At 39.9% G+C, this 25,506-nt stretch overlaps 1 protein-coding gene across 2 annotated transcripts in view; it reads right to left on the bottom strand.

Moving 5' to 3' along the window:
* Positions 1-25,506, bottom strand: part of TRIM36 (tripartite motif containing 36) — a 1,224,111-nt gene that overhangs the window by 51,383 nt on the left and 1,147,222 nt on the right. For both annotated transcript variants that reach the window (XM_044059328.1, XM_044059329.1), the window contains exon 10: positions 9,881-10,178. In XM_044059328.1, coding sequence (XP_043915263.1) covers positions 9,881-10,178 — 298 coding nt within the window. The remainder of the gene's footprint in view (positions 1-9,880; positions 10,179-25,506) is intronic.

The following is a 25,506-nucleotide window of genomic DNA, read 5'->3' as shown; positions in this document are numbered from 1 at the left end:
AATGACTGCTTGACTGGGACAACAAGTGAGGAAGCTGTGGCAAAGGCCAAGGAGGCTCCTGAATTAAACTCCTCAGCAGAGGATACCAGTGCTGACGTGGCCAATCTGGTGCTATAAGAATCATGCAAGGCTTGCCCGTCTGACTTTCAAGAGTACCTTGGGAAGGAGAGGCAGAGGAGGAAAAGCATAGACGTGAAGGTTGTTCCAACTGAAAGATAGAGCATCCACTTTCCAAGCTTTTGGGTGAAACATCTTTGTGCAAAATTTTGGTAGTTGGAAATTTAGAGGAGAAGCGAACAGATCTATGTCTGGAGTTCCCCAAGCCACTGTCAACTGTTGGAATACCTGAGGATCCAATTTCCACTCATGGGGGTCCACAATTTGTCTGCTCAATACATCTGCTAGGGAGTTCTGTGCTCCTGGCAGAAACCGTGCTTGAAGAGTGATGTGCAAACTCAGAGCAGTCTCCCACAATATCATTGCTCGTCTGCAGAGAGAGTAAGAATGGGTTCCCCCCTGCTTGTTGATGTACCACATGACTGTAGTGTTGTCTGTTCGAATCAACACCTGTCCTGGTTGAAGTAGGCCCTTGAAAGCCATCAGGGCAAACTGGACTGCTAACATCTCCTTCATGTTGATATGTAAATGCTGTAGTCTGGGAGGCCACGTGTCTTGAATCCATTTCCCATTGAAGTGTGCTCCCCAAGCCAGGTCTGAGGCATCCGTCGTTATGATCTGACTCGCCTCTGGTCAGGTCAGAGAGAGCCCCTTGTTTAGGTGACATTCCTGTGCCCACCACAAGAATTCCTTCTGGATGCAAGGTATTATCTGAATGACAGTGTCCAAATTGTGGCAGTGTTGAGTCCATACACTTTTGAGATACCATTGTAGCTTCCTCATATGCAGTTTGGCATTGGGAATTACTAGAATGCAAGATGCCATGAACCCCAAGGCTTGAAGGACTGTCCTTGCAGTCAGCCTGGACAGTACTGATAATTGCTGGAAGTATATGTGAAGAGTTCTTTGTTTGTCCGGGGTCAGAAAAGCCATCTGAGAGGCTGTATTCAGTCTCACACCCAGAAAGCACATGTCCTGAGAGGGTACTAGACTGGACTTTATTTCGTTCACAGAATACCCTAGGCACCTTAAAACTGCCATTACATACTGTAGATGTTGAAGCAACTTGTCTTTGTCTTGAGCAAGAATCAGGCAATCGTCCAAATAAGGATAAATTTGTATTCCCCTCAGTCTGAAGAAAGCTATTACAGGAGCCAGAACCTTTGTGAACACCCTGGGCGCAGTAGATAAACCAAAGGGCAATGCAGAGAACTGATAATGAGAAGTACCAGCCCGAAATCGCAGAATCTCCTGCAGCTGGGCCTGATAGGAATGTGAAGATAGGCCTCTGAGATCCAGAGTTACCATCCAGTGATCTTTGCCTAGCATAGGCAGAAGTTGCTGTAATGTTAACATCTTGAACTTTGGAATGTCTAGGTATGTATTGAGAATGGACAAATCCAGAATTGGCCTCAAGTGTTTCCTTTCTTTGGCACTAGGAATAGACGGGAATAAAACCCTAGGCCTACTTCTGACGGAGGTACCACCTGGATTGCTCCCATTTGTAAAAGCAAGGAAACTTGTTCCTGAGCCTCCAGCCTTTGCTGAGGAGGTACATATGGCATGCCTTTGAAAGGAGGAAAAGTGTGAAAATAAAACTTGTAGCCTTGATTTATTATTTCCAACACCCATTTGTCCTGGGTGACCAAATGCCAATTTTGTTTGAAAAGTGCCAACTTTCCTCCTAGAGGAGCTGCCAGAAAAGAAGGATCTGGCAGCTGAAGGTACAGGTCATTGGGTCTGTTTACGAAGAGGATGACCCCTGCCCTCACCAGAAGATTGTGCCGGAGAACTCCAAGTCCTAGGTCTGAAAGAACCCTGAGCGTGAGCCCTGCCCCTACCACGTCTAGACCTGCCCTTAGACTGAAAATCCGAAGAAGGGTAGGACCATCCTCTTGCAGGCCAATTCCTGCTAAACTTAGGGGGCTGCACTTGCAAAAAATCCTTAACCGTCTGCATAGACTTAGCTTTATCTTCCATCTTTTTCAAAACTGACTCCACAGGGGAACCAAAAAGAACTTCAGATTGAAGAGGAGCATCCAAAATCCGAGCTTTAACATGCTCTGACAAATTTTGATCCTTAAGCCAGGCATGTCTACGAATAGCAGCCACCCTGGATGAAGCCTGAAGAGCATCGAAGCCACACTGCAAAGAATGTTTACCAACTTGATCTGAAGCATGAACCAAGTCCTGCAATTCCTTACACTCTATACCCTCAGATAAAGCATCTACCTTAGATTTCAATTGACCTAACAGAAAGTTCTGATACTTCAGCATATGAAATTGGCAATTTAGAGCTCTCATAGCTAACGTAGAAGAGGTGTACACTTTTCCCCCACCTATCCAACGCTCTAGAATCTTTATCCAAGGGAACTGGATTCTTAACCACAGAAGCCCTGACACCCTTCGGCCCTTGAATAATAGTTTCCGGGTCAGCTCTAGGACTCTTATACAAATATTTGTGTGCCTCTGGAACTCTGTAATACCTGTCTGGCTTGACAGGGCAGGGGTAAAGAATCAGGATTAAGTGAAGCTTCAGAAAAACATCCTGAACAACATCTAAAACAGGGGAATAGCCAAAGGCCTATGTTGTGGCAAAACAAAATTCCCTAAGCCTCTTTCGAGAGTCTGAAAAATCCTGACCTTCCCACTTGAAATGCTCCCTCATGGAATGCAAAGTTTCAGAAAAGGAAAAATCCTCTGGAGGTGAAGCAGAAGGACAAGAATCCTCTGCATCCGAATCTGAATAGGGAGGAAATTCCTGAATATCCTCAGCTGAGGACTCAGAGAAATCTGAAGAATGCTCCATTCCCTCTAAATCTGTCTCCACCCTAGGCCTCTTCTCTGGAGGGGGCATAGAACCCCTGATCAAAGTAATCAAATCCTCTGTCATTTTCAACATATGTTTTTTAGGAACAGAACCTGAAGAACTAGAGCTATGGCCCGTACCAGTAAGACTAGTTTTAGCCTTAGCAAGGCCTTTAGTCACTGAAGTAGAAGGCCTAATAACCTTTTGTAAAGATGGAACTACAGATACTTGAGAAGCACCCTCGGCCTGGCCTAACTCCTGAGAGGCCAACTCCTGCAAAAGTAAAGGTCCCCCCTGGGATTCAGCCGAAACCTCGGCTGGATCCACAGATTCAACCGTAGATTCCATAGAACCGGCGTCCGCAACAGACGACTCATCCGGTTTAGACCTTAAAGATTTATCTTTTTGCTTTTTTGCGGTAGCGGGCGTCGGAGGATCCGACGGCATGTTGTAGTTACACCGCTTACCGAAAACAAGCCTAGCACAGTCTAATCTACGTTTAATGGTGCGCTTATTAAATCTAGCAAAGCGACACCCGACTACGTCGTGCTCAGGCCCCAAGCAAGGAATACAGAGAGAATGATAGTCCCTATGAGGTATCTGTTTCCCACAAGAAATACAATTATTAACTTTTTCTGACATCCGGATTAACTGAGGCAAGAAAAGACAAAAATTTTCCCCAACGGGGTACTTAGCCCAACTTGGTCTTCGGTCTGAAACTCGAAATTTGAAAATTTCAGAACGCCGAACGGCACTTGCAAACGCTGCTTCTGCTTCGGACCACGCGGCAAGAAAGACTGAGGAAATGACGTCGGTCATGCGCTTAAGTACTACTACGTACTGACATCAGCTCCGGGCGACCATGGCCGACGCCAGCCTAACTCTTTGGTATACGGGCCGACCGAGGACAGCGGACTACCCACAGGTTATGACTGCAGCAATGTGAGACGAAGAACATATTGAACAATGCTATAACAAAGTTGTTAAATTTGCAGCAGAGACCCCTTTCAGAAAGTACAGTTGTGTACACTTACCATAAATGTAGATGTTCTTCGTGTTTCATTGTTGCAGTCATTACATTTGGGTAATCCTGCTGGCAGGTTGCCCTCAGTCGGGCTGAATTCCAAAGTCCTGGCTTCTGTGTCAGCTGCTGTCGCCCCTTCCCTGACGTCAGGTGTATAAAAGAAGCAGCCAACGCCATTTTCTTTGTTTTTCTTGCCCCAGATGTCAGGTGCCCCCTAAAAGGGTAGCCAAAATTTATATATATAAAAATACATGCACCAATATAAACTTTACCTTCATCTACAAGCAAATACACCACATAGGTTGTATTAATCAGAGAAGGAAAGATAGGTTCCATCAGAGGAAAGGGGGATGGCGGGTGGATAACCTGGACTACAACAGTGAATACACTCGAACATCTACATTTATGGTAAGTGTATACAACTGTACTATGTTCTTCGTGTTTCACTGTTGCAGTCATTACATTTGGGTAGAGTCTCAAAGCTATGGTTGGGGAGGCTGCCTGGCTGGGGGTAATGTGAATGGCTGTTCCTTGTTTTGGTGACAAGCCCTTACCCACCATCGAAACTCCTGTTGCAGGCAGGGAATGAGAGTAATCAGTTTCCAGGCTGCGGCAATGTTGAGTCCAAACACTTTTTAGGTACCATTGAAGTTTCCTCATATGCAGTCTTGCATATGGAATTAGTAGGATGCAGGATGCCATGAAGCCCAAAGCCTGCAGAATTTGTCTTGCAGATAACTGGGCCTTGTTGCCAACATTTTGAAATAGGTAGTCAGTTGCCTTTGTTTGTCTGGCATGAGATAAGTCATCTGGGCAGTTGTATTTAAGCTTGCACCCAGGAATATCATCTTTTGAGAAGGTACTAGTTTTGATTTCTTTTCGTTGACTGTGTACCCTAGGCATGTTAGAAGTCTTTTCACAAACGCCAGATGCTGTAGAAGAATGTCCTTGTTCTCTGCTTGAATTAAACAGTCGTCCAAGTAAGGATATATATGCATTCCTCTTTGTCTGCAGAATGCAATTACTGGTGCCAAGCACTTTGTAAAGACCCTGGGTGCAGTAGATAAGCCAAAGGGCAGTGCAGAAAATTGGTAATGCATTGAGCCAGCCTTGAATCTGAGGTATCTTCTGCATAATTGTCTGATTGGGACATGCAGGTATGCCTCTTTCAGGTCCAGAGTCACAAGACAAGCGTTCTTGCCCAGCATGGGCAGGAGCTGCTGCAAGGTCAACATCTCGAATTTTGGTATATCCAGGAATGTGTTCAGAATAGACAGGTCCAGTATTGGTCTCCAGGCCTTGTCCTTTCTGGGTACCAAGAACAGTCTTGAGTAAAATCCTTGTCCCTGCTCTTGCTCTGGTACTTGTTGAATGGCCCCCATGTCCATGAGGGATGAGACTTTGTGCCTCTGCCCATTGATTTTTTGGCAGATCTGGCCAGCCGTTTGCCTTTGGCAGTGAATGGAAATGGAACTTGTAGCCTTGTGACATGATATTTAGAACCCACTTGTCCTGGGTTATAATGTGCCAATTTTGATAAAAAAGTGCTAATATTCCCACTAAGGGTGCTGCCAGGAGACAAGTGCTTGGTGCAGGCAGGGGGAACTCATTGGGACTGTTTCCTGTATGGTTGTGATTTGTCTTCTCCAACTTTGGAGGTAGAAGCACCCCATTACTTTGACCTGTATGAACCTTGCACCTGGGATCTGTCTCTAGGGCGTCTGGATCTGCCCCTTTGAGGTCTGTCTGACACAGGAAAGGACCAATTCTTTGTAGGCCAGTGTCTACTAAACCTATGTGGTTGTACTTGTAAAAAAATCTTTGACAGTTTGCATAGATTTAGCTTTGTCCTCCATTTTCTTTAACACCTCTCCTGCCTTAACACCAAATTATCATGCTGTAAAGGTGCATCTAATAATTTAACTTTGACATGATCAGGCAGATTTTGTTCCTTTAACTAAGCATGCCTCCTAATTACAGAACCATAACTGCGGCCGTGCAGGAGGCCTCCAAAGAATCAAAACCACATTGCAAAGTATGCTTTCCAACTTGTTCAGCTGCATGCAATAAATCCTGCATTTCCTTGTTTTCTGCACATTCAGACTAACATTTTCTGTTTAAGCAATGCCATGACATGTTGCTGATATTTGAGCATATGAAACTGACAGTTTAATGTCCTTATAGCCAAGGTAGCAGATGTGTAAACCTTTTTTCCCCCATCTATCAAGTGCCCTAGAATCTCTGTCAGAGGGGGTACTTTTTTTGCAGTGGAAGCCTTAACTCCTTTAGTACCCTGTGAAATAGTTTCTGGGTCTGCAGCAGCGTTTTTAAAAAGGAATTTATGAGCATCAAGAACCCTGTAATATATGTCAGGCTTAACAGGAGCTGGAGGTAAGGAGTCAGGGGTAACACTAGACTCCGAAAACACATATACAATGTCTAACACAGGTGGAATGGCTAGTGGCCTGTGTTGAGGTAGTAAAAGGAAATCCCTGAGCCTCTTTTTAAATTCTGAAAAATCTTGGCTCTCGCAGTGGAAATGCTTACTCATGGTATGCAAGGTTTCCCCAAAAGAATGGTCTTCTGGAGTAGAAGCTGAAGGTATAGATTCTTCAGCATCAGAATCCTCAAGGGGGGAAGAGAATATTCCTGATCAGAAGAAATAGAAACCTGATCTGAAGATTCACAGTCAGTCTCTTGCCTAGGCCTCTATCAGGCGGGGGATGGGAATCCCTGATCAAGGTAAGCAAGTCTTCGGACATTTTGAGCATCTATTTTTTTGGCATAGAGGCCTGTCCACGTGGCTCTTGAGTTTGTTTCTTTGCTTCAGAAAGTGCTTTAGTCTTTGCCTTTGAAGCTGAAGTCGGTTTAATGTAAAGATGTTTAGGTCTAAATACACCCTTAGAAGCCGGTGCCTGCTCAGCGGCTCCGGACCCATCTGAAGGAATAGTATCAGAGGCTCCAATACCTTGAGTTTCCAGCGGCATGGCAGACTCCACGTGGGAGTTGGTAGCGGCCTGCGACTCTAAAGTAGCGGGCTTCAAGGGTTGCGAAAGCACCTCACTGAGAACCGGCAATTGGGCAACTGGCTTAGGAGAAGCTTTGTCATCAGTTTTCGGCCTCGGTTGTCTATCTCTTTCCTTTTCTTTATGTTTTTTGTGAACTCCGGTAGTCGGATGGCTATCAGATGACATTTCTGGATAATTAAACTGGCGTCCAAAATAGTTTAAAGCAAAATTATACCGACGCTTAATAGTGCGTTGGTTAAATCTAAACGTTGTGATCAGGGCCTAGGCAAGGAATACAGTAAGAATGAAAGTCCTTATGGGGTATTTGCTTTCCACAAGTAATACAATTGGTTACCTTTTCTGACATCGGTCTGGAGCAAGAAAAAAAGGTTTCCCCAAGGGGGTACTTAGTTTTATTGAAAGACTTCGGATCTGAAACTCGAACACGAAAATCTCAGGAGTAGGCCGACCGGCACTTGCGAACTGCTTCTGCTTCGGGCACTGCGCGGCAAGAAAGACTAAAGAAAATGGTGTCGGCTGGTTCTTTTACACCCCTGATGACCTGACATCAGGGAAGGGGTGACAGCAGCCAACGCAGGACCCAGGACTTTGGAATTCAGGCCAACTGACTGCAACCTACCAGCAGGATTACCCACATGTAATGACTGCAAGAGTGAAACACGATGAACATCCCACCACTGTATAGCACTGAAAAGCCTAAATTGGTTAGAACTGCCACATCAACTAACATGTACACAACTTCTTACCACCTATAAAATTATCCAGCATTCATCTACCTGTCTAACACTAAAAAAAAAAAAAATTCTACACAACTATGTTCCCAGTTGGTCATTGTGATCCAGTGACCAAAACCTCCTGCTTGACTACAAACCTAGCAAATCTGCTGGGCACTGTCTATACCTGTACAAGGCTGCAAAGGCCTGGAACTCTTTACTTGTACCCATCGGGTCTACACCCTCCATCCCATCTTTCAAAACCAAACTGAAAGACTTCCTAGCTAAAATCTGGCTCTGTTCTTGCTCAAAACCAGGATAAACTATATTCCTAAATGCAAACAAGTAACCTTTACATTCCTTACACCTCCTTACTTTCCCTTCACTTACTTCTTTACTGCCAATTCTCTTCTCTGACTTTCTCTCTAAATATATCATAAGCCTGTTTTTTCCTTACTGCATACTGCAACTCCTTTTTCATTGCACTATCTTACCTTTAATTTCTCCAAGAAACTATCTAAAATTTGTCTCATTAAATGACTGTTATATACCTTGCACTGATTCATAACCAATGTTTTTATATTATGTATGATCGGTTATAATCATTTAAACGGCAGATGTTGTTTGATTTTTGAAGATAGTTTCTAAAATATTTTATAATAATTTGGAGCTTTTCTCCTCGGGCCTCCGCTGAAAATGGGATTCTACCCAGTTGGACTTTCCCAGTAATGTTGATATAACAAAACTTCGGACTCACCACGACCAATCTAAAAAACGTATAGAATTTTATTTAAAACTGTAAGCGCTTTCGTGTATTTTAAATACGCTTCCTCAGACCATGAACAACAAGATAAAACTGTGAGGTTATATAATCACATTCATCATCTTAAGAATAATAAAACAATTAATCAATTGACCAATTAACAAATCAAAAAGCATCAGATTTTCTTCAAACAGCAGCATAGTATATAGCAAGTTCCAGCCCATATATACTTAAACAAATACACATCATTTACTAACATCACCTGAAAGAAATACATTTAACCATCTGAACAAACATTATACAATGTGTATATTATAAAATAATAAACAATACTAAGCAATTTATGTATATAAATGTGAATATAGATATGAATAGATAAATATTTAAATCACAGTTTTATCTTGTTGTTCATGGTCTGAGGAAGCGTATTTAAAATATGCGAAAGCGCTTACCGTTTTAAATAAAATTCTATAAGTTTTTTAGATTGGTCGTAGTGAGTCCGAAGTTTTGTTATATCAACATTTTCTTCAAAGTTTAACTAAGGACTCTTCAGTTGGAGTGGTTTATTTCTTCGTTTTATTTTACTTTCCCAGTAATCAAATGTCAATAAAAATAAATATATGATGGTGTTTCAACTGTGGACCACAAAAATGGTCTTCAATACAAGATGTGCCAAATGTGTTAGTGAATGGCAGAGTGAGATCACTGTCACTCCACAGCAAGAAGCTCTCCAGTTCAGTTCTTGGCTACCATGCCTTCTGGGAAGTCTATGTTCAACGTGTTTGTGTAGGTTTTCTCTGGGTACTCTACTTTCCTCCCATATCTCAAAGACATGCACAGTAGGTGGGCTGATGACTCACACAGTCCAAATGTGTGTGTCTGTGTGTGTGTGTGTGTGTGTGTGTGTGTGTGTGTGTGTGTGAAAGGCCTGGCAATCTACTTCCACTCACTACTTGCTGTGGATGGTGGTAGCTGTCCAAGGGGTCATATTAACAGTTTCATGTGATTTGACAGCAATGGAAGGATAGATGAAGATCTTTACTATACAACTGAAGCAACAAAATGCCAAGGAAACTTAGCAAACCTCACAAGAACAGCGCCTCAAGTGCAACATTCTCTTATGCAACACTAGAGAGAGTCTATAGCATCTTCTCATGCAGCAATATGGAGTCTGTAGCAGACCCTCATACATAACAGTAGCAGAACACAAATTTAGTCTGCTAAGCAGAAAGAACCCACAACCTTATGACAAGCGAAGGTAAACATGTAACCTCTTAAGCCAGTAACGGCCCATAAGCACCTTGCAAGTAACTTAAAACAGAAAGTACCTTATCACTTTACTGTGAAAAAATAAATAGGTGAGCTCTTTAGTTAATGTAATTTATAAAAATTAATAAAACTATAAAAAAAATTCTATGATCGTACCTAGGACTGTTTATGTCACGAGGATTATGAAGCCATTCCTGTAGCTTTGCATCTGATGCAACACCAGCTTTGACTAGGTACGAGTGTGGTTCAATACGAAATGCCCAGAAGTGTCTGCCTTTTGAGATCCCAGTATCGCCAATAATGTAATCCAGACATGTATAGCATCCCATCTGTATACGCTCTGCGCCCATAAGTAATGAAAAGCCAGCAACGGACTCTACAGAGTCTCTGTTTTCATTCAGAATGAGACGTTCACTGTTGTAGCCACATTTGTCATCAAACAGAAAGTTGAAAACTGAAACAAGAAATTAATGATTAAAGTCTTCACAGCAGAAATGAGAATTGCAAACTTCCAGCTATACGTTTCAATTATTTAATGGAGTATATTTTTCCTCAAAATGGTTTTAACTGTGAATTAAAAAAGAAAAAATACAAAACTAAGGCAATTAAAAATAACTGAAAGGCAAGCATCAAAATGGAGATATCAATTCACCTTAGTTCTAAAGGGTGGTTTGTAATTTAAATTGAGTTGATGGCAGTCAAAAGAATTATCGGCTTGGCCAAGTGCATTCAACCAAGATCCACGCACCAGATGAGTCTACTATTACCTTTCACAAAAGAAACTGAAAGCTACATACTGGTTACCAGAAGTGATTAGACAACATATACAGGACTACATACAATTCCTAAACCTACAATTCCAACCCTGCAATCAATTTTCTAAGCAGCATAGATATAGATATTCAGCCTAACAGGTTTGTGAAATGAAATGTTTAGGTGCATTCAGCATTAATGCTCCACTGTCTCATGAAGACAGTACAGTTTTGTACCTACCATAAATGTAGATGTTAGAGTGCTAATACAGCTGCAGTCATAACAGATGGGTTCTCCTGCCGTTAGGCGGGTCCTCGGTTGGCCGAATTCCAAAGTCTAGGTCCGGCGTCGGTTGACGTCGCTTCTTCCCTGACGTCAGTGCGACAGGGGTATAAAAGAACCAGCAGACGCAATTTTCTTCAGTTTTTCTTGCCCCAGGTGTCAGGTGCCCCCAGAAGGAAGGCAATACATAAAATTATGTAGTAATGCAATGCAATATAATCAAAAAACAGTACTTGCAAACAAATACACCATAAAAGAATACCCCTAGAGGGGAAGGAGGGAGGGAAACCTGGACTGCAGCTGTATTAGCACTCTAACATCTACATTTATGGTAGGTACAAAACTGTACTATGTTCATCGTGCATACAGCTGCAGTCATAACAGATGGGTAGAATCCCAAAGCTAAGAAAGAGGAGTGGTAGGCACTAGGTGGAACTAGGAGGAGCCAAAATGCCCTGCAAGACTGCAGTGGCAAAGCCTGCTCTAGATTTGGAGTAAAATGGTAGGTTGTAGTGTTTGGAGAAGGTATGCACAGAACTCCAAGTGGCTGCTTCCAAAATATCCTTGGTAGGAACTCCTCTGAGGAAAGCTGCAGAGGTGGCTGTGGCCCTGGTGGAATGAGTTCTAATGCCTGTAGGTACAGTTTTGCCATGAAAGGAATAGCAAAAGCGTATGCAGTGGGCTATCCATTTTGAGATTGTCTGTTTGGAAATTGGCTTTCCTTGAGCTCCTACCGCATAGGCCACAAAGAGCTGTTGTGATTTTCTGAAAGGTTTTGTTCTGTCCAAATAATAACGCAGTTGCCTGTGGATGTCCAAGGAATGTAGTAATCTCTCCCCTTTGTTTTGAGGATTGGGCTAAAAAGTAGGTAAATGTATGGCCTGATTTAAAGCTACCCTGGATACCACTTCAGGCATAAAGGACGGGTTGGTTCGTAAGGAAACTCTGTCCTGATGGAAGATGGAAGATAAAAGGCTGGACAGCCATGAGAGCCTGTAGTTCTGAAACTCTACGAGCTGAAGTGATAGCCAGAAGGAAAGCTGTTTTCCAGGACAAATATTGTAAATCTGATGAGGCAGCTGGCTCAAAAGGAGGTAAAAACTCTGAGAACAACAGTGGTCACAGAAACACAAAACTTTAATGAAGCTTTCAGGCTCTCAACCCTTCATCAGCATTACACAATATACAAATTTACATCATTTAAATAGAGGAACAATTAAAATCACATGATCAACCAGCCAATGAACTTTTTTTTAAAAAGTTATTTAAAAGGGAAATGTTTAAAACATAAAAATATGTACAAATAATGTGTTATACATAGTATATCATTTTTAGTAGTATTTTATAAGTTATTTAGTTGGCGTTTAACTAGTATTGGTTTTATACTAGTAGTGTTATTTAATCCTGGTGGATTTTCAGCCTGTAGTCTTATTATCCACTCTAGTTCTCTTGTTTCTACAAGGTTATTTATATCACCCCCCCTCATACCCACTTGTATTGCATCTATACATCTGAATTTAAAAGTATGTGTATTGAACTCATGTATGTGCTTATATAGGGCATTAGTCTGTATTTGTCTGTTTATTTCAGACCTATGTTCAATTATACGGTCTTTCAACCTCCGTATAGTCTTCCCTACATAAAATGCTTGACAATTTACACAAGTGGCAAGGTAGATAATCTTTGTGGTATTACAATTAGCATTAACATGAAAATAAAACTTCTTATGCGTTATGGGGTGTATAAAAATATTGTCCCCTTCAAAAATAGCACAGCAGGTGCAGTTATAGCATTTGTAGGTCCCTTTGTTACTATAACCAACATTGTGCCTTATGTCAAAATCCTTATAACACAACATGTTTTTCATGCATTGGTTATTTCTATAAGCAAAACTAGGTCTGGATCCTACTATATCACTTAACTCTGGCATGGCCATAAGTATAGGCCAATTTTTATATATTATGTTACTAATTTGATTAGAGTAACCTGAGAAGGTTGTTATATATCTTAATCTAGTGTCCTTCTTTTTAGTAGGCACTAAATTACCATTATCTGCATCTATATTCTCCTCTAAAAATATTGGTTTATAGCTTGTTTTCCTACCCTCAACTATCATATCAATATTTTTCTGTATAATAGTCTCAGAGTATCCACTTCTTAAAAATTCAGCTTTCATTATGGATGTCTCATTCAAATATACCTGCTCTTCTGTTGTTAATCTGCTTATTCTAATTAGTTGTGACTTAACTATACTTTTGAACACATGTGGGTGCATACTATTACTATCTAGATATCTTATTGTATGCACATCTTTTATGTACCATAGTATGTATTGTTTCATCCTTTTTATACACTTTCACATCTAGAAATACAATCTCATTGGAAGATGAACACATTTTAAAGTTAAAGAATTGTGTAGTGTTATTGATATATGTGACAAACAAGAGAAGATCTTCCTCTGTACCATCCCATATGAAAAAGCAATCATCTACTAATCTAGCATAGCTTTTCACATGTATATTCAATGCATGCTTATTACTCAAAATATATTCTTTCTCCCACTGAAACAATACAAGATTTGCAAAAGTATTAGCAACAGATGTACCCATGGCAACTCCTGTTAGCTGTTTATATGGTGTGCCATCAAAAATAAAAATATTGTTAGTCAATACTAAGTGAAGAAGAGAACATATATTTTCCACATCTCGAGGGTGTTTGTTGGTACTAGACAATAACAACCTTCTAATGGCTTCTATTCCATAGTCAATAGGAATAACAGTGAATAGTGATTCTATGTCCAAAGTTACAAAAATAAAGCTGGGGGAAGCTGTTGTGTACCATAACTTAAGCTTCCTTAAGAAATGTGTGCTATCCTTCACTATGCTTCCACATTTAGGTAGTAGTTCAGATAAAGTAATTTGTAAATATTTGGATATAGTTTCGGTTATCCAGCCCTTACCTGAGACAATAGGTCTCGGGGGGGGGGGGGTTTCTAACGACTTATGTATCTTCGGGATCCCGTATATTTGGGGGATCTTTGGATATTGTGTAGAGAAGTAGTTGAATATATCAATTGATATGTCATTACTTATTTGCATATCATAAATAGCCATGTTAACTTGTGTTATACAATTTTTTACTTCTTGAAGTGTTACCTTCTTAAATGTATTAGTGTCAGATAAAAAACTGGAAAATCTACTCATATAATATACTCTGTCCATTAAAACCACAGCCCCTCCCCTTATCTGCTTGTTTTATTATTACATCACTATTTCTTTTCAGGTCTTTGAGAGCTAGATATTCTTTATAAGTAAGGTTGTATTTCATCTTAGTCTTATCACATTTACTAAACAGAGATCTCAATTCTGATTCAACAATATTAATGAATGCTATGATAACTGGAGATAATTGTGGTATAAACAGACTTAATTTTTTACAACTGCCATTACTTTCTACAGAATTCTTAAAGATTAACTTTAGCATAAGACTTCTAGCAAAAAGTCTTAAATCTATAATAGAGTTTACCACATCGTCCACAGCAAAGGGAATGAATTTCAAACCTTTGCTTAAAATAGACAACTGTTCATCTGGTAAAATGTTATTTGTTAGATTTAAAGTACCTTGTTTTATTGATGGCTTCCCATCTATCTGCGTGGCGTTTTGTTGCTTTTTCTGGGACTGCTGTATTTCCTTTTTGTCGCTTGGGTCTGAGGTGAGTTTTCCACTGCAGTTGGCGTTATACTTTCCGTATATGCCTGCTTCACCAGGACCCTTTCTGGTTGTTGCAGGCAAAACGGTAAAAAAGTGGAAATATCTGTTTGCCTTTTCTCTTTTGGTTCCCGGTGTTGCTCTGTCATCATCGGCGTTTTTGGTGCATCCAGGGTTACATTTTCCACAGCCGTACTAAGTAGAATCTCCACATTGGATCCTACCGGACGTTTACAAGCTTCCTTCTCATTTACCTTTTCGATATTAGCTCTTTCAGCTCCTTGTTGTTGCGTTACATGCGTAGCATTTGGCTCAGTCTTCGCTGATTGGTTGAATTCTCATTGGATACGCCCGGCAGGGCAAAGTCGTCCAATCGATCAAGCATTCTCGTTTTCTCCTTAGTCGATGGGGAAATAAGGCTGTTGCTTATGTTTAGCGGTTTTGCTAAATATTTAAACTCAGTTTTCGCCAAGAAAATATATGTCCGTTTGATAATCATCTATGTCCCTTTGAAGTTTACGTTTCTTTTTTAATTCCAATCTATTGTCAAGTGACTGCATTCTTTCAATGAATGCTTGATAAATACCATGCGATGCTTCACTTTTAAGTAGTATTGAAACATCTTTGTCACATTTTCTATTTCTTGTAGCAAGGTTTTTTCAGTGTCTTCAAAGAAGCTGTTCATAAGCTTCATATAGCTTGCACTCAATTCTAAATTGAGCTGCTGCCACTTAACAAGAAGCTCCTCATAGGTATTACCATATGAGGGCATTTTAAGCACACGCAGTCCTCTTGGTACTATGCCTAATTCGAGGTATGCTAGAAAACTAAGTCTCTGCCATTGCAGCTGCTTATAGCTACTAACCTTCTTTTCCAAAACATTAATTAAAGCAGTCAAATTAGTAGTATCCTCAGTTGTTGCAGCCTTTTGAGGATCATTGGTAGATGGTTGATCTTGTAGTAGCGGATTGTTCATTTTAATAAGAAGTCTCTTAATGGACAAAGCCATTATCAGATGTTAATATAAAGTTAGTTGTAAAGGCTGGTTGAATCTCCTCTTAAAGTGTTACCTGTAACACTAAGCAAGCGAAGATAAAATTACTGAACACGTAGATAGAACAAAACTCTGAGAACAACAGTGGTCACAGAAACACAAAACTTTAATGAAGCTTTCAGGCTCTCAACCCTTCATCAGCATTACACAATATACAAATTTACATCATTTAAATAGAGGAACAATTAAAATCACATGATCAACCAGCCAATGAAATTTTTTAAAAAGTTATTTAAAAGGGAAATGTTTAAAACATAAAAATATGTACAAATAATGTGTTATACATAGTATATCATTTTTAGTAGTATTTTATAAGTTATTTAGTTGGCGTTTAACTAGTATTGGTTTTATACTAGTAGTGTTATTTAATCCTGGTGGATTTTCAGCCTGTAGTCTTATTATCCACTCTAGTTCTCTTGTTTCTACAAGGTTATTTATATCACCCCCCCTCATACCCACTTGTATTGCATCTATACATCTGAATTTAAAAGTATGTGTATTGAACTCATGTATGTGCTTATATAGGGCATTAGTCTGTATTTGTCTGTTTATTTCAGACCTATGTTCAATTATACGGTCTTGTAAACGTCCGGTAGGATCCAATGTGGAGATTCTACTTAGTACGGCTGTGGAAAATGTAACCCTGGATGCACCAAAAACGCCGATGATGACAGAGCAACACCGGGAACCAAAAGAGAAAAGGCAAACAGATATTTCCACTTTTTTACCGTTTCGCCTGCAACAACCAGAAAGGGTCCTGGTGAAGCAGGCATATACGGAAAGTATAACGCCAACTGCAGTGGAAAACTCACCTCAGACCCAAGCGACAAAAGGAAATACAGCAGTCCCAGAAAAAGCAACAAAACGCCACGCAGATAGATGGGAAGCCATCAATAAAACAAGGTACTTTAAATCTAACAAATAACATTTTACCAGATGAACAGTTGTCTATTTTAAGCAAAGGTTTGAAATTCATTCCTTTGCTGTGGGCGATGTGGTAAACTCTATTATAGATTTAAGACTTTTGCTAGAAGTCTTATGCTAAAATTAATCTTTAAGAATTCTGTAGAAAGTAATGGCAGTTGTAAAAATTAAGTCTGTTTATACCACAATTATCTCCAGTTATCATAGCATTCATTAATATTGTTGAATCAGAATTGAGATCTCTGTTTAGTAAATGTGATAAGACTAAGATGAAATACAACCTTACTTATAAAGAATATCTAGCTCTCAAAGACCTGAAAAGAAATAGTGATGTAATAATAAAACAAGCAGATAAGGGAGGGGCTGTGGTTTTAATGGACAGAGTATATTATATGAGTAGATTTTCCAGTTTTTTATCTGACACTAATACATTTAAGAAGGTAACACTTCAAGAAGTAAAAAATTGTATAACACAAGTTAACATGGCTATTTATGATATGCAAATAAGTAATGACATATCAATTGATATATTCAACTACTTCTCTACACCATGTCCAAAGATCCCCAAATATACGGGATCCGAAGATACATAAGTTGTTAGAAACCCCTGAGACCTATTGTCTCAGGTAAGGGCTGGATAACCGAAACTATATCCAAATATTTACAAATTACTTTATCTGAACTACTACCTAAATGTGGAAGCATAGTGAAGGATAGCACACATTTCTTAAGGAAGCTTAAGTTATGGTACACAACAGTTTCCCCCAGCTTTATTTTTGTAACTTTGGACATAGAATCACTATTCACTGTTATTCCTATTGACTATGGAATAGAAGCCATTAGAAGGTTGTTATTGTCTAGTACCAACAAACACCCTCGAGATGTGGAAAATATATGTTCTCTTCTTCACTTAGTATTGACTAACAATATTTTTATTTTTGATGGCACACCATATAAACAGCTAACAGGAGTTGCCATGGGTACATCTGTTGCTAATACTTTTGCAAATCTTGTATTGTTTTAGTGGGAGAAAGAATATATTTTGAGTAATAAGCATGCATTGAATATACATGTGAAAAGCTATGCTAGATTCGTAGATGATTGCTTTTTCATATGGGATGGTACAGAGGAAGATCTTCTCTTGTTTGTCACATATATCAATAACACTACACAATTCTTTAACTTTAAAATGTGTTCATCTTCCAATGAGATTGTATTTCTAGATGTGAAAGTGTATAAAAGGATGAAACAATACATACTATGGTACATAAAAAGATGTGCATACAATAAGATATCTAGATAGTAATAGTATGCACCCCCCACATGTGTTCAAAAGTATAGTTAAGTCACAACTAATTAGAATAAGCAGATTAACAACAGAAGAGCAGGTATATTTGAATGAGACATCCATAATGAAAGCTGAATTTTTAAGAAGTGGATACTCTGAGACTATTATACAGAAAAATATTGATATGATAGTTGAGGGTAGGAAAACAAGCTATAAACCAATATTTTTAGAGGAGAATATAGATGCAGATAATGGTAATTTAGTGCCTACTAAAAAGAAGGACACTAGATTAAGATATATAACAACCTTCTCAGGTTACTCTAATCAAATTAGTAACATAATATATAAAAATTGGCCTATACTTATGGCCATGCCAGAGTTAAGTGATATAGTAGGATCCAGACCTAGTTTTGCTTATAGAAATAACCAATGCATGAAAAACATGTGTTATAAGGATTTTGACATAAGGCACAATGTTGGTTATAGTAACAAAGGGACCTACAAATGCTATAACTGCACCTGCTGTGCTGATATTTTTGAAGGGGACAATATTTTTATACACCCCATAACGCATAAGAAGTTTTATTTTCATGTTAATGCTAATTGTAATACCACAAAGATTATCTACCTTGCCACTTGTGTAAATTGTCAAGCATTTTATGTAGGGAAGACTATACAGAGGTTGAAAGACCGTATAATTGAACATAGGTCTGAAATAAACAGACAAATACAGACTAATGCCCTATATAAGCACATACATGAATTCAATACACATACTTTTAAATTCAGATGTATAGATGCAATACAAGTGGGTATGAGGGGGGGTGATATAAATAACCTTGTAGAAACAAGAGAACTAGAGTGGATAATAAGACTACAGGCTGAAAATCCACCAGGATTAAATAACACTACTAGTATAAAACCAATACTAGTTAAACGCCAACTAAATAACTTATAAAATACTACTAAAAATGATATACTATGTATAACACATTATTTGTACATATTTTTATGTTTTAAACATTTCCCTTTTAAATAACTTTTTAAAAAAAGTTCATTGGCTGGTTGATCATGTGATTTTAATTGTTCCTCTATTTAAATGATGTAAATTTGTATATTGTGTAATGCTGATGAAGGATTGAGAGCCTGAAAGCTTCATTAAAGTTTTGTGTTTCTGTGACCACTGTTGTTCTCAGAGTTTTGTTCTATCTACGTGTTCAAAAGGAGGTAAAGTCAGTTTTTCCAGAAAGATCCCAAGCAGGTATTGGTCGTTTCCTTGGAGGTCTTAAATTCTTAGCCCCTCTGAGGAACGGTCTTAAAAGAGGGTGAGAGAATAAAGGAGGATCAGTGTTGTATTCTGCAGAAATGGCTGATGCATGGATTTTGATGGAGGAGAACGAAAGTCCACTGCTTAGCAGTTCAGCCAAATATTGTAGCATTTGAGGTAAATTCAGTTTTCCAGGGTTCTGGCCCTTTTTCTCATTCCAGACACAAAAACGTTTTCATTTTGTGGAGTAAGCTTTTCTAGTTGATGGCCTTCTGGCCTCCAAAATGACATCCTGCACCTCCTTGGAGAGTACGGCCTGCTGTGATGCTAAGGAATCTTCCATGCGGCTAGATTGAGTGTTTTTAGCTGACTGTGAAGAGAGTTTTGAAGCTGTGCTGAGTCAGAAGAAGAGGCATTAGAGGTAGGGTCCATGGAGGGGAATGCGTCAGGCTCCTCAGGAGTGGGTACCAGTGTTGCCTTGGCCAGTCCGGAGCAATGAGGATCATCTTTGGTCTGTCTGCTCTGGTCTTCAATAGGACTTTGGGCAGCAGAGGAAGAGGCGGGAAGGCATAAACTGTCATTGATGTCCAACTGAAAGAGAGAGCGTCCACTCTCCAGGTCTTTGGATGGAAGATCCTCGAGCAGAATTTTGTCAATTGATGATTTTTGTGGGAGGCAAAGAGATCCATGTCTGGCCTTCCCCATTCTTGGATTATTTCTGTAAAAACTTTTGGATGCAACTTCCATTCGTGTGGATCTGTCATATTCCTGCTTAGGTTGTCTGCCGTGTTTTCCTTGCCTGGCAAGTACTGTGCTTGTAGTTCCATTTGTAAGTCCATGGCCATGTTCCAAAGTGACATGGCCAGTCTGCATAGGGGATAAGAATGTGTTCCTCCCTGCTTGTTTATGTACCATATAACTGTGGTGTTGTCCGTTCTTATCAATAGTTGACCTGGTTGTAGAAGGTCCTTGAAAGCTATAATTGCATTTATTACTGCTAGCATTTCTTTTTGATTGATGTGTAGGTGCTTTTCTTTTTGGGACCATTTGCCCTGAATGCACCGGCCGGTCATGTGCGCCCCCCCAGGCGTAGTCCGAGGCATCTGTTGTGATGACTTGATTTGCTTGAGGCTTGCTGAATGGAAGACCTGTGTTTGTTTGACATGCTTGAGCCCACCACAGAAATTCCTTTTGCAGACATGGAATTAGTGGTATTATTGTTACCAAACTGTGGCTGTGTTGAGACCATATGTTTTTTAGGTACCACTGTAGTTCTCATATGCAGCTTTGCACATGGGATTACTAAGATGCAAGATGCCATGAATCCCAGAGCCTGCAGGATTTTCCTTGCAGTCAGCCTGGTGCAATTTGCCAGTGTTCTGAAATATTGAATTAGTTGCCCCTGCTTCTCTGGCGTGAGGTAGGCCATCTGGGTGTTTGTGTCCAAATTGGCACCCAGGAAAGTTATATTCTGAGAGGGTATTAGCCTTGATTTCTCTTTGTTGACTGTGTATCCCAGAGAGTTTAATAACATTATTACATAAGCCAGATGTTTCAGAAGAATGTGTTTGCTGTCCGCTTGGATCAGGCAGTCGTCCAAATAAGGGTATATTTGTATCCCTTGAAGTCTGCAGTAGGCAATTACTGATGCCAGGCATTTTGTGAATACTCTGGGCGCAGCAATGCAGAGAATTGATAATGGGTTGAACCTGCAAGAAATCTGAGGCATCTTCTGCAATTTTGTCTGATTGGGACATGCAGGTATGCCTCCTTGAGGTCCAATGTTACCAGCCAAGACTCCTTGCCCAGCATGGGAAGAAGTTGCTGTAGAGTGAGCATCTTGAATTTTGGTATAAGTAGGAATGTGTTTAGGATAGAAAGATCCAAAATAGGTCTCCAATCTTTTCCCTTCCTTGGCACCAGAAATAGCCTGGAATAAAAACTTTGACCTTGTTTGTGTGTAGGTACCTCTTGAATAGCTTTCATGTTTATAAGATCTGAAATTTTCTTTTATGCCTCTGCCCTTTGATTGTGTGGCAGTTTTGGCATGCCTCTCATTTTTGGAAGGGTATGAAAATGGAATTTGTAGCCTCTGTTTATAATGTCCAGGATCCATTTGTCCTTTGTGACAACATGCCAATTTTTTGAGAATAGTGCCAGCTTTCCTCCTAAGGGGGCTGCCATTTGAGACCTGGTTGGCCTGCAAAGGGGAAAGTCATTGGGTTTGCTTTCTGAAAGATTGCGAGTTGTCCTCACCACCTCTTTGTGTAGGAGCTTGCCATTGTCTGCCTCTGTACGATCCTTGTGATTGTCCTCTGCCCCTTGGGCGCCTGTATCTGCCTCTTTGGGGTCTGTCTGTGGCAGGAAAGGACCAGTTTTTGGAAGGCCAATTTCTACTAAAACGTGGGGGTTGAACCTGCAGAAATTCTTTCACAGTTTGCATTGATTAAGCTTTTTCCTCCATTTTCCGTAATACTTCCTCAGCATTTGCCCCAAATAGTACATCCTTTTGAAGAGGGGCGTCTAGTAATTTAGCTTTGACATGATCAGGCAAGGCTTGTTCCTTGAGCCAGGCATGCCTACGTATGACTGAGCCTGTAACAGCAGCTCTATGAGGCCTCTAGAGCATCAAAACCACATTGTAAGGTATGTTTACCCACTTGTTCTGCACTATGCATCAAATCCTGCAACTCCTTCAAGTCTGGTTGTTCAGGTTGTGACATTTCTTTTCAATTGAGATAACAGAAACTGTTGGTATTTTAGCATATGAAACTGACAGTTTAAGGCCCTCATGGTTAAGGTAGCAGAGGTATATACCTTTTTCCCCCACCTTTCAAAGAATCTGGAATCTCTCTCGGAAGGCAATGGATTTTTGGCAATGGAAGCCTTAACTCCCTTGGGCCCCTGTGAGATGGTTTCTAGATCAGCAGCATGGCTTTTGTAAAGAAATTGGTGCGAGTCAGGAACTAGTACCAGCCAGGCTTAACTGGAGCTGGAGGTAGAGAGTCCGGGTTAAGGCAGGCCTCCGAGTAAACATCATCTAGGATGTCCAAGACAGGAGGTATAGCCAGAGGCCTGTGCTGGGGTAACAAAAGAAATTCCCTGAGCCTTTTCTTGGAATCTGAATAATCCTGGCCTTCCCAGTGGAAGTGTTCCCTTAAGGTATGCAAAGTTTCCCCAAATGAGTAATTCTCAGGGGGGGATACAAAAGGAATAGACTCCTCTGCATCAGAGTCCTCAAAAGGGGAGTAAGACTGTTCCTGATCATCAGAGTGTTCTGAAATAATGGAGCCCTGATCAGAGGAGGGGGAATCTTCCTCCACTCTGGGCCTTTTGTCCGGAGGTGGCTGAGCACCTCTGATTAGAGTAATTAAATCCTCAGCCATTTTAAGCATTTGTTTCTTAGGCATGGGGCCTGGAGATGGGCCCTGTGTAGCTGGTCTCTTAGGGTGCAAGGTTGCTTTAGACTTGGTGAAAGCCTTGGAGAAAGAAGAGGAAGGTCTGAAGACACCTTGAGTGGAGGTGGACCTGTCCATATTCTGTGTTTCAACGCCAAGAGTGGCTTCGGTATCTGTAGTCGGGGTGTGGGCCGAGGAGCCTGCGACCTCGGGTACAGGAGACACCACCAAAGATGTGTCGTTGGTAACCAGGGGCTGCGTAGGCGCCTCACTGAGAACCGGACCACGTGTAGTCGGCTTTGGCGTGGTGTCGGTAGAGGCCGCGGACCTCGAGTGTCGGTCCTTGTCTTTGCGTTTTTTAGACAAAACCGGAGTCGGAGTATCCGACGACATAGTATAGTTAAATGCTTTCCCAAAAAAATGCTGGGCGAACTCCGCCAGATGCTTAATAGTGCGTTTGTTGAATGTAGCACAAAAGTGACAGACCGAGACGTCGTGGTCTGGGCCTAAACAAGGTATACAGAGGGAATGGAAATCCTTATGCGGTATTTGCTTCCCACAAGAAATACAATTATTAACTTTGTCTGACATTGGTCTGAGGCAAGAAAAGTTTCCTCAACGGGGTACTTAGCTTTTAAGAAGACTTTGGTTTCCAAATTTTTCGTAATCTCAGGAGCTGGCCGACCGGCACTTGTGAACTGCTTCTGCTTCGGGCACCGCGTGGCAAGAAAGACCGAAGAAAATGGCGTCGGCTGGTTCTTTTATACCCCTGTCGCACTGACGTCAGGGAAGAAGCGACGACAACCGACGCCGGACCTAGACTTTGGAATTCGGCCGACCGAGGACCCGCCTGACGGCAGGAGAACCCATCTGTTATGACTGCAGCTGTATGCACGATGAACATCTAGGTGAATGAAAAACTAATGACCGATTGCAAAAGTGACAAAACTTAAAGATGCTTAGAATACCAAGTTCCACAGTGTAGAATACTATTAACTTCTGCATGAATAAGTAAGCACAGGTAATACAGAAATATGCAGGTAAATTCCTAAAAAAAAAAAAAAAACAAAAGGTAAAAAATGTATAACAGAAAAAGGTGATAATTTAGCTTTCACTACCCTTGTCACAAAACAAATCTAGAAACTGTTAAATGTACAGAACCTACTTTCTTATAAAAATTTTCCAGATTTAACAATGCTTGGGTTCAAAGTTTGAAAGCAATAAGTCACTTGTTAATTAGGATACTGAAAGGCAAACTAACTGCAGCATATTGTCAAAAAAATCATTCAGTCACTAGACAGAGTGAATGTATCAGCAAAAAAATGTGTGCATGGACAAATAAATCACTGGGCTACAGTGATGAAGGGAGGCAACTCATAGCTACAAACACAAGTCTTAAAAATTCAAATTTGGAGGGGCGCAGCCAATGAGAACAGCAATAATTTTACAGCTCTGCAGAATAACAAAACGGGAAAAGTACATTTTTTTTATGAGAAATGTATTCATAATCTACTTAACTGTATAGTCATATCCTTGAATATGTGAAGTTTAGAAACAAAATACTGTCATATCTAGAGGCTTATTGGTTAAAGACAAATGAGCAGCACAAAGCATTCTCACACAAACTTCTCTGATAAAAGATACGCAGCTGGTGAAATCTACGCTTCAGGAAATATAGCTTATGGAGTTATCAGTGAAAATGGACGGCTTTCAATAGAACTCATAAAATATGACAGAAAAAGCAAACTGAAATTTTTAAACAGATGTTACAGCAGCAACAAAACAAAATTAGAATTATTTAAATGACAGATCTAAGGTTGAAAGAAGAAACTCAAACTGAAAACCTGCTAAAACAAACACCTGGTTATTAAAACAGATATGGAAAATGGAAAACAGAGAAAAGATCCAAGCTCAGAATTTTTGGACTATCAGAAAAAAACTGAAGATGACCATTTCTTTTCTAAACTCTTGGCTACCAGATGTACTAAATCTTCAAGGACTCTCCTATGGTACTAGAACAGCCACAGAGCCTATATCTATATCTTCATGATCAGCTCCAACGTTTAAATCAGTTACGTTTATTTCTTACACTGATAAACAGTTAATTCCAAAACAGTGTGGAAAAAGCTCCCTTAGAATTGATTTGATAATAACTTTTCAACTAAGACAATAAAACTGAGGAAAAGTTGTTGGACAATTGTGAAATCTCAAACTGGTTTCAAAACTCCATTGCTTTTTCCTGCAAAAAAAAATAATAAAATAAAAATAAATAAATAAAAATACACCTGCCAAATGGAGCCAGAACCTTCAACAACTTAGAAGAAGCTATAAAAATACAACAATCTCATCCTATCACCTGCTGATATGGACTGGACTTCTCCTTAGATTACCAAAGAAAAGTACCTGGATAGACTCAAAGAAAAAAAGACAGAATCCATCACAAACTACAGTTCAAAAACCATGCAGACCTCAACTACTGGAATTCGTACATTTATTACCAAAAATATTAAACTTCCTCGAAGAACATGGCAACAATTTTAAGACATGTACATGCTCACGTATAAACATACACACACACACACGTACGCGCACGCACACTCACGTACGCACACTCACGTATTTTTATATGTATAAATGAAAAATGAATGTCCATAGAAACCTAGATAGTTTTACACCCTTTCTTAGAACCAACTAAATTTCTGTATGGACAAGTAATGATTTCATATATTTTACACACAGGAACTTTAACTCATAAGATTTTATGACATTCACTTAATAGATTCTGCTTAATGAGTTGCTATGAATTCCTTACATATACTTAAAACTCTTTTTAATTAACATATTGTTAATCTCATTATCATAACTTATGAATATTCACTTAACTTAATGGTTTGTCCCACTCGTATGACATTCAGTCTTGTATAGATTAGTCACAGTCTAGTTGTAATAACTGAATTTTATTGTGTTGGCTATTAAGCTGCAATATTTCTGACATGTAGGATGGAAAGGAGGTTGCTGTATCATTTTTTCTGGGGTTTAGTGAGGCTTGGATAGCAGAGACTCTCCAAGTTGCACATATTTTTCCCTGCTCTTAAAACTGTCACTTCA

The sequence above is a fragment of the Protopterus annectens genome, chromosome 17.part0, assembly GCF_019279795.1.
Source record: "Protopterus annectens isolate FY-2018-M chromosome 17.part0, PAN1.0, whole genome shotgun sequence".
NCBI lineage: Eukaryota > Metazoa > Chordata > Ceratodontiformes > Protopteridae > Protopterus > Protopterus annectens.
The sequence above is the reverse complement of the archived record's forward strand: the minus strand, read 5'-3'. Positions and strand labels throughout refer to the sequence as shown.